The following is a 10,938-nucleotide window of genomic DNA, read 5'->3' as shown; positions in this document are numbered from 1 at the left end:
CACTGCAGCCGATTATCGGGCAAATAAGAAACTCTAAACTAAAGCATGCTCCAAAGTTTGTGAGATTCCAAACTCGTTGATCAAATCCTTCACTTGCTTTGATGAGTCTTTGCTGAACTTGTATTTCTAAATCAATGGGGAGAAAACCGAACGGCTTATGAAATTATCATTCATTTAAATTTTCACACAAAAAGTTTACCGTGTTTAAGAACTCGTTTTGCAAGTTTACCGTGTTTGGTTCGATTTTCAATACATTTTCGACGTAGTCCTTGGCCTTTTGGTATGCTTCTTCGTTTGATGCGTAACCTATAAATTTCGCGACCATTTTCATATCGCGATATTCTTTGGGAACTTCACCATTGAAGCTGAACCAACCGTGCAATTCTTTGCGGTAGTCACAAAATGAATAGTCATCATAATGGCTAGCTAATAATGGAATGTTCCCATTTTTCAAAACAACTTTATCATTAGGATCTACATGCTTGCCATTATTCACCAAATTTTCTCTTTTTTTTCAGGTATTTTCTCTTTTTTTCCAGGTTTGATAATGGTATTTAATGATTTTTGGCCGTTTGATAATGCTGGACGTGGCACCTTGGACCTAATTAAAGATAATTGAACAAATAGAATGAAATTATATTCGAGTATTCTATTTCATTTTCAATTCGATCACATTCTCATACTGTTATATTCACAAAAAGGCAACACATACCGGTTCAACCTTTTTGTCATGCAGCAATACGGTGGACGTGACACCTTGCGTAGCTCCGACTGGCCGAACGACTTTCTCATGCAGCAACACGGTGGCATCTTCGACCTAATTAGAGATAATTGAACAAATAGAATGAAATTATATTCGAGTATTCTATTTCATTTCCGATTCGATCACATTTTCATACTGTTATATTCACAAAAAGGCAACACATACCGGTTCAACCTTTATGAATGCAAGCGTATTTGCATCAGGTTTGGTGCTATTTTGCGGTATATTATCATCATTCGTAACATTTCGGTGAAACGTATTCAATTATTACAGTCGCAGTAGATTTTTCATCACCAATGTCATCAAAATCAACCCTGGGGGTTTCATTCAAGGCTTGAGAAATGTGAATATTTGTGAATATTGTGGATATTTGAGGCTGTGAGAATGAAAATGGCAATACAGGAATAAACATTCTGAAACGCATCAAGTAAAAAATTCGCAAAAATGAATCATGAGTTCTGAATATGCAAAAGTGAAACATGAATTTACATGGGCAGCATAGGAGGTTCATGGTTCACTTTTGCGTGTTCAGAACTCATGATTCACTTTTGCGTTTTTTTTTCTTGATGCGCTTCAGAATGCTCATTCCTGTATTGCCATTTTCATTCTCACAGCCTCATTTTTCTCATTGAATCATCGTCAAAATTTCGATTATATGTGAATGTTGTGAATTTTGTGAATATTTTGAATAAAATTTTCAAGATGGCGACGAATTCAAGATGGCGGCTGATGAGAACGCCTGAACTGTCAAATAAGAAAGACTGAATATCTGTGAATATGAGTGGATATTCTGAATATAGCTCAAAACACACCGGAATTTATGAATTTTTGAATGATAAATTCCCCTAGAATCAACCATTTGGACTTGATTTTTACGTACAAAAAATTTCTCGATTTGTTGTTGTATGGCGTGTGGCAAACGCGTTTCACTTGTATCTTTTTTCCACAATGACATATTTTCAACTACGCTCACTTAATATCAAAACGGGAAAATTCATAGTAATTTCGACAATTCGACGAATTACCGAACGTTTTTTGTGTTTTCGGTAAAATGTCGAATTACCAACAATGTTCCAAAAATGTTGGTAAAATGGCATTTTACCAACTTTATGAATATAATGTCGGCAATTTGACGGTTTGCACGAATCACACACAACATTCGGTAATTTTAAATTCACTGGAAAAATCTCTAATGGAGCATTCAAAGAGTAGCGAAACACAAAAAACGTTCGGTAATTCGTCGAATTGCCGAATTTACTATGAACTTTTCCGTTTTGATATTGAGTGAGCGTGGTTCACCAAAACACACTGAAAAAAGCAACATGTACTTCGACCAGCTGTAAAGATGAAACGAAAAAACACAACAAATGAAAGAGATATGCAATTAAAATCATCCGCAGACGAGCCAATCAACTCTTTTTGAGTATTCTTTTGTTGTTCAAATGTTTGGTACCAATTGAATGAAACCTCGGAAAGAAAAACAAAAACCCACCAACAAAATACCACTCCACATCGTTTTATTGATAGTAGCACATTGCATTTGTTAAAGTATGAGTAATTTAGTACGAAACATGTTATTGTGAACGGGCCTTGCACTTTGCTCTCTGTGTGACAGCTATGGAACTGTCAAGTGTTCTACTCTCATTCGTTGTACAATAGCCGATTGAAACACATCAACCACATTCATTTTCTCAATAAAGTTTTTCTCATTATTTTGTTAAATCATATTTGTTGCGTATAATTTAATTATATTTCATCGACAATTATTTAGATCTTCAAATCTTCTGAGCATTCTCATTTTTAGCTCGTCCAAGTTGATATATGCAATGGCATTTGTTTACAAGCAAACAATTCGCTATTTTAATTTTTCTATGTGTGGTAGTCGCTGGTTTTTGTCTTTCCATCTATTTCTTTGATTCGATCCAAAAAAGAATATCAGAGTTTTAAATGTTGATAAGCGATACACATCGTAACAAACAAAATATAAAAAGAGAACGAATGTTCCGTGGGTCGGTCTAAAGGTGTCAACGGACAAGCACCTCGTCCGTCCGTCCGTCCAGGGCTCTTGAAATTTTTTTTATCCGTCCGTCCGTCCGTTCAGAGCCGCTAGAAATTTTTTTGTCCGTCCGTCCGATAAAAAATTTCAAGAGCCCTGGACGGACGGACGGACGGGCTAAAAAGACGGACAGTCCGTCCGTTTGACACCTTTAGTCACAAAGTCAAAATAGCTGCAGCTAATTAGGAGAATCAGGAGCTAATTAGGAGTATGCGTGCGCTCCAGAGCACGCTCCAGAGTCATGTATCGGTGTGCGTGAACCGTTTACTATGTTTAACATAGCAGCAGTGAGAAAGGGGAAGTGTTGTGTACATGCGCTAGCCGCCATTCCACGATGAAATGTATCGTCACGATAGAGCCTCATCGTACTCTTTCGGTAGTCGAGAATTCTGAGCAATACAAAGTTCAATGCCATCAATATCCGGCTGTTCCTCGTTTCAAAGCATTTTCAAGTTCTTTGCACGAAATCAAAGATAGTTATTTTGCTGCTGAGCAGCTAAGCTGAATTTGGTGACTCGGGCACCTGAAGCGTTATTTTAACGCATCCACGCTGCAAAATTTTAATTTCCATATGAAATTATTTTGAACATTTTAAAGAAAATTGTTTGAAATTTTTCTAATGAAAAATCAATGTGATTGCAGGAAGTTCATCGGCGCATTTCCAAACATATTTTTTCAAATTGTCGAACGAACAATTTTTTTTTTTTATTGTCGAACGAACGAGCGAACGTTCGAAGCCATCACTAACTCCAGAGAATCAAATGAAACCTTGGGTGGAGCTGCCCTCCACCCCTGAAATGAAATGGAGGGTCAAAAGGTGAAAAAATAGCGAAAAATGACCAATGTATCCCCAAAATAGGGTCAAACCCCCCTTAACCCTCCAAACAAATTACATTTTTGGATTGTTGGGACGGTTTACTTGTGAGCTAAATTTGCCTATTTTGTTCAAGACAATAGTTTTTCGTCAGTCGAAAAGTCCGAAATTCGTTATGTGACATATGTGACATTCGTTGAAATGAATCGAGTTTGAGAAAGTGATGAATTTTTAATTTATCAAAGTGAGTTTGATATAGTATTTCATTATTATTATGATAAAATAACAGTGAAAAAATGACAGTGTACATATGTATTGAAGATTTCGAAAAAATTGGTCCTGGCGGGATCCTCATGCTCTTATATCAATACAGGAATATGCTACCCATAGCACATTTTTGTGCTACGACAGACACTTTTATTTCGACACCATCGCGGTCTGAAGTTGTGCATAATAACTGATTTTTTTTCAATTTATCCATAGATTTAAAGTTAATTTTGTTAGATATTCACTAACGCAATAAAATCAAACCGAAATACTATGCAACAAATAGAAAATAATGTGAAAAATGGTTGATCAACAGCTGATTCCTTAAGGAGGCACTATTAACATTAACTATATGATTGTACGAACATTAAGTAACATTAAGATGCTTAAGTATGTGCAATTGTGCATAGGTATAACTTCGATCAGCAAATGGGATATATTTTTAGTTATTTAAATAATTTTTTCATTTCTATTACCTTTTAAATTTGAAGAAATTGAATAAAATTAAATTGATCGCTATACGAAGTTTATTTATTCAATTTTGTATGTGTATATTATATAATTGAAGAGCTTCTTTAAGGAGGCACTTCTCCAGTATACAAACTTGACTGATGCAAATCGATTCTGATAGATTAAAAAAATTGTGTGAGATTATTTTTTACGATATTTTGATTGAATTAAAAATATTTTTCAACAATTCAAATTATTAACATAAATTTCAAATGACTAATAACAACAAAAAACTGGGGATACTTAATAGCACTAATAATCTATAGCTTGTACTTTCGCTATCTTTATAAGCTGTCAAAAAGGCTCTACGTGCCTCGCGTAATCCAACTACGCGCCCTTCGTAGTCTTATACTGCACGGCTACGTAAACTATAGTGAACTATATAGCTATCTCTTTTCATTTGAAAATTTTCCGCGCAACTTTTCTGTTTAAAATTTTCGCTTCAAACTGCCGAATTTATGTTCCTCGTGATAAATTTATCCTAGGGATAAATTTTTTTGGTCAAAATACCAAAATTTCTAGCAAAATTCTTACTCATAGAAATTTAAATTGATGTTAAACTTTATTTCTGTTCTTATTGGTACCATAAATATGAAAAATTTCCAGTCATATTAAAATATTTGAAATGTTTTTATACCGGAGAGGAAACAAGGAATAAATTGTCAATTTTTGATCAAAACACCTTCAAAATTGAAGTTCAAGCCAATATTCTCTGGTTTTTCATCACAAATTTAAATAATACGGATATTTCGAATCAATTTTTTCTCAAAAATGTTCAACATTTTGCTATCCGAGGGATAAATTTAAAACCATGTCCATACTTGGTCATGAAGTTTTTTCATTTTATTTTATTTAACACTGGCCAATCACTGGCTAAATTTGATTTTGTACAATATTATTTTATAATTTTTAGATATAGTAGTATTTCTCGTTTGGCATAAAAATTTGGTCTATAATAGTTTTGACACAAAATAACCTAACCCATACATAGAAATGAGTAGGTAGCCGAATTGTAAACGTTCCAAAAAAGCCTAAACGTGCAAAATGAGAGGCCAGTAGAAGCGTTAACATTGTAGTGACGGCCTTAATGTCTGCAAAAGTCATCAATTAATTTATCAAAGAAGTGATATATTGAAGAAAAGTTTTACGTCTAATCTAACAAGTCCCTGTTGGTAGTTAAGAATTTACAATTTATTTATTTATTTAACACCGCCAAAAGATTGGCTGAATAATTAGTTTTGTAGGAAAATGACTCCAAGAGTCATGAAAAACCTGATCTTTTGATTTTCGTACAATTTAGTGTATAACAAAAGATAGTTGATAATTTTACATTAATATTGGTTCTCGACGGGCTAAAAGAAAATTTAGTTTACGCGAATGACCAAACAGGAAAAGTCTAATGAAAGCCGATTGTCAACGGTTCAAGATAATCTAACAACGCGTTTGAGAAAAGATAGACTAACTGGTGCGTTAAACATATTAATGTCGACCTCAATGACTGCAAAAGTCATCGTTCAATTTATCAAAGAGGTGATAAATTGAAGAGAAGTTTTACGTCTAATCTAAACAAGTCCCTGTTGGTAGTTTTGAATTTACAATTTATGTCGAGACCAAAAGATATAAGCAATCTACGCCAATCATCGTAATAACACTGATATAACTGAATTAGTTTCCATTATAAACAAGTGGACGTTCTCTACATGGACTTCAGTAAAGCATTTGACAGAGTAAACCACAAGAGATTGATTCTGAAACTCAGATCGTTCAACCTGCCAGACAATCTTCTTGCTTGGATTGAATCATACCTGTCCAACAGAACACAATTCGTTAAGTATGGGAGCAGCGAGTCTAACGAATTCAACGTATCATCTGGCGTACCACAGGGTAGTCATCTCGGACCCACACTATTCCTGTTGTTCATCAACGACATAGTGGACGAAATGGACGACGTGTTCATTTCTTTGATCGCTGATGATGTAAAAATCGCCAAAATCATCCACTCGAGCACGGATGCGGAAGCGTTACAGCGAGCCATCGATAAACTGAAGGCCTGGTGCGCCGTAAACAATTTGCACCTGAACCTTGACAAATGCGCCGTCCTTACAATCACCACAAAAAGAAAGGACATCATCGACACAAATTACAAATACGGTGATTTCACCTTCAAACGCGTATTGGACCACAAAGATCTCGGCGTCATCATTGACCAATAACTTAGTTTTGTCAAACACATCGACGCAATTACATCGAAGGCGACAGCTGCCCTTGGATTCATCAGGAGATTTTGCTACGACATAGTCGATGTACAAACAATCAAAACGTTGTATTACGCATTGGCTCAGTCTCATCTCGAGTACTGTAACGTCGTATGGCTACCAACTTTTTTTTTATTATTGTCCTCAGAGCCTTTCCGAGCGGGGGTGCAGGGGGTGCGGCGCACCGGGGCGCAAGGTGAAATAGGGCGCGAGAGCGCCGAAGGCGCTCGAGCATTTTAAAGAAATATATCGAAAGAAAAAGGAGTGCGATTTGAAAAAATATAACGAAATTTTTTGTTATCGAAAGAATTATAGTTTACAAATTCACAAGAACTATGCCGATCTCAAAAGCATAAACATAATGAGCGAAGAGTCAAAATCCAAACAGAATGGTTTGATTGTAGTACAAATGGTGCAATAGTGACATTCTTGAACATTGCACACGATGATCGGCCGAACGATGAGTTTGAAACCAACAAACATGAACGTATATTCGTGTGGGCGCAAAAACACTCATACCAAAGAAAAGAGCGCTTCGAAAACATAAGCAGTAAGTAGCGCTAAAATTAGAGCATACATTTATGCCGGAATCGCAAAAGTGCTATTAGCAGAGTTGGAATCACTCACATTAGATTTGAATGATTTACGTACATTAAGAACATTGGCGTGAAGAGTATAGTGATACTTGATAAATTCCCAAGAGCATTTTTTGTTCCATGTTCAAATCATTCACTCAACCTGATGATCAATAATTCGGCCAATTCAGGACCGACCAAAAAGTTCTATGATCTGGTTCAACACATTTTTGTTTTTTTGTCTGGTTCGACTAATAGATGGGATGTGCTTAAGTACCATTTGAAATCTGTGTCGTCATTAACCCCGAAACCAATTTGCACCACACGCTGGTCAAGCCGCATCGATGCAATGAAACCATTACGACGCAATCCAGGTCAAATAATTGCGACTTTAAGGGAAATTCAAAACACGAGCTCATTTCGTCAAAATATCCGAGACGAAGCTGAATCAATTGCCGATAAAATGGACTATGAATTTTTCTGTTTTGTTTGTGTTTGGTACGACATTTTGAGCGAAACAAACATAGCATCTAAATCGTTGCAGTCTATCAGTTCGAACGTTCAAGCTGCAGTTTATTGCTTGGAAAGCCTTGCTACATTTTTGAATGCTTACAAAGACAATGCCATTGAAAATTTCATTGACGAAGCTCGTTACATTTGTGAACGCCTCGATATTGAGCATGAATTCAGAGAAAGTACTATGCGTCGTACACAAAATCGAATCGCTTCAGAAGAAGAATTTAGTGCTGAGGTCAACTCCATTAACGAAGTTGCAATAAATTCTATTGCAGAGCGATTTGAATCATTAAAGGCTCATACTGATCTGTTCTCTTTTTTGTATGATTTTGAAAAGTTCGAGGAAAAGAAACACAATGGAAGTTTGTTAATAACATGCCAAAACCTTAAACGTGCGCTTACACAGAATGGAAATTCGGATATCGATGGAAATGATTTATTTTGTGAGCTCTCTGCTGTATCCAAATTAGTCGAAAATGAAAATATAACGCATACTTTGGATATTCTAAACGCAATATTGAACCATCAAATGGAAAACTTGGTACCGAATGTAGTGATTGCCTATCGTATTTTGCTAACGACGCCCGTTTCAGTGGGAACCGGTGAACGAACCTTCTCCAAACTAAAACTCATCAAAAATTATCTGCGCAACTCAATGCACCAAAACAGACTCAACAATCTGGCCATCATCTCGATCGAGCATGAAACCGCAAATTCAATTGAATACGAAGAAATTATCCATGAATTTGCTTCAGTCAAAGCACGAAAACAAAGTTTTAAGTAATTATCTTTGATTATAAAAAGTGTTTTTATGAAATAAATGTACCTATTATTTTGGAAAGTATACACAATACAGAAATTCGTTTTTTTTTCATTTTTCTTTAAATTCCAAAAGTGGGGGCGCACGAGAAACCTTGCACCAGGGCGCAATGGGCGCTCGAAAAGGCTCTGTCAATGTACGTAAAAATCAAACCAAACTAAATTGTATAAAACAAAAGATCAGGTTTTTCATGACTCTTGGAGTCATTTTCCTGCAAATCAAATAATTCAGCCAGTTTTTGGCGGTGTAAATAAATAAATAAATAAATATGAGAGCGTGAGGCAGCACCAATTTTTTTGAAATCTTCAATACTAACATATGTTTTCACACTGTCATTTTTTCACTGTTATTTTATAATAATAAAATATATCAAACTCACTTTAATAAATTAAAAATTCATCACTTTATCAAACTCGATTCATTTCAACGAACATCAATGAAATGTCAAAATACTACGAACAATGTTGTCAAAAGTACTTAAGTAAGTGATGGGCGCGTAAATGTGGCGACGCCACTAGTAAAAAATTGCTTCACTGCGAAGGTAAGGCGGAGTAAGAGAGTATAATTTCATACTCCTACTCCCATACAAGCGGAAAATGAGTAAGTCTTGACCTACTCTCATACTCATTAGTTACTCTTTGAGTAAGAGAGTATCAGATGAAAAACCTCTAGACGAGGTTAAAATGGAGTGACGCTCCTGTGCGTGGATTCACCACTCAAAATGACTGACATCATTTTGAGTGACGCTGGGACGCTGTATTATTACTGGACACGAAGTTCAAAAGTGTTTTTCACATTCACTATTGTGAAAATTTATTTACAACTAGCTTGCTCGCCTCGCTTCGCTCGGCTTGGGCGCTAGTTTGGGTTCTCTTCCGTTCAGTTAGTTTTTTTCAATCAAGAAAGATTCTCTCTCTTTTTTCTGGTTTTACACGCATTTTTTCATATGTGAATTGGTGTTAAGTCGTGTTAACATGACCATGATGGACCGAGATGGTGTCCATGTTCATCCCCGTTCCAAAACCTTTCATATGACACCCATATTGACTATTCATGGTGTTAAGTCGTGTTAACATGACCATGAATTGGTGTTAAGTCGTGTTAAAATGACCATGATGGGCCGAGATGGTGTCCATGTTCAACTCTGTTCCAAAACCAATATTTCATTACCATCAATCCACATTAATGTACGTTGTATCGAAAAACAATTAAAAAAATTGTTTCTTCAAACTTTTGAAAATTTAATTCGAAAATCAAAACTCTAGGGGTTTCACGCAACTTAAAATTCATCTAAAATTTCAATATTTCTCTCTTTTCTCTAAAATTCTCTGGGATTCACCAAAATCCGTATTATTTCGAAATATTTCAACATTCACCTTGAAAATTATGTTCTGGAAGTGGGTTTTGGTGGATCTTCAGGATGGATCAGACTGGATTTGGCAATGCCCTGGTCCATCCTGAGGATCCACTTCCAGAACCAGGAACGGTTTTGAACAATCCTGAGGATCCACCAAAACCCACTTCCAGAATTTTTAGATTCAAAAAATTCTAAAAAATTCGAGTTTATGAACAAAAAGAAGCAATATCTATAGTTTACACATAAAATGGTTTTATTTCCAGCTATTTAGTAAAATCTTCGGTCTTCGATTTTACGTGAAACCCCTAGTCAAAACTGATATGTGAATCTGCTATTTAAGCCGCGAGAATTCTAACGACATATTCACCATTAAAACCAAGAATTAAAAAATCATGAAAATAAAAAAAAATAGGACAAACGCACACACACACACACACAATGAGTTTTATATATATAGATAAGGAAAAATATCTTGCGTCACGACTTTTGAATTTAGTCTTCAAGTCAAGCTTTAAAGCGTTTTGCCGTCCAAAAGTCGTGACGCGATATTTTTCCTTATTGTAAATAAATTTTCACAATAGTGAATGTGAAAAACACTTTTGAACTTCGTGTCCAGTAATAATACAGCGTCCTAGCGTCACTCAAAATGATATCAGTAATTTTGAGTGGTGAATCCACGCACAGGAGCGTCACTCCATTTTAACCTCGTCTAGAGGTTTTTCATCTGGTATCACTAGTTTTGTAAGGCAATTATTTTCGGGGAAAAATACATTTTCACCAGAGGTATGTCTATTTTAAGGTCTTATTATTAGGAAATTGCAATTTTCTGGGTAGCACATTTGCATCCAAATTTCACAAACTCTGAAGATTGCACTATCTATTTTCCACTACCATTGAAAAAGTCCCATTTCCCTTTAACCCTCAATCGCTCACCTGAGTCTGGCCAGACCTTTTTCGTTTTTGATCGTTAATTTAACACATTACTGCACACTTTGCAAATATTAA

General features: G+C 35.6%; 1 protein-coding gene across 1 annotated transcript; it reads left to right on the top strand.

Moving 5' to 3' along the window:
* The first annotated feature begins 7,014 nt into the window (after positions 1-7,014).
* Positions 7,015-8,980, top strand: LOC129572901 (uncharacterized). The gene is made up of 2 exons (XM_055453016.1): positions 7,015-8,536; positions 8,652-8,980. The coding sequence occupies exons 1-2, from the start codon at positions 7,407-7,409 to the stop codon at positions 8,800-8,802; spliced, it is 1,281 nt and encodes a 426-aa protein (XP_055308991.1). The 5' UTR covers positions 7,015-7,406; the 3' UTR covers positions 8,803-8,980.
* Positions 8,981-10,938: the final 1,958 nt, after the last annotated feature.

The sequence above is a fragment of the Sitodiplosis mosellana genome, unplaced genomic scaffold (assembly GCF_009176505.1).
Source record: "Sitodiplosis mosellana isolate CC-2019 unplaced genomic scaffold, AAFC_SMos_1.0 Smas_scaffold_5712, whole genome shotgun sequence".
Taxonomy (NCBI): Eukaryota; Metazoa; Arthropoda; class Insecta; order Diptera; family Cecidomyiidae; genus Sitodiplosis; species Sitodiplosis mosellana.
The sequence above is the reverse complement of the archived record's forward strand: the minus strand, read 5'-3'. Positions and strand labels throughout refer to the sequence as shown.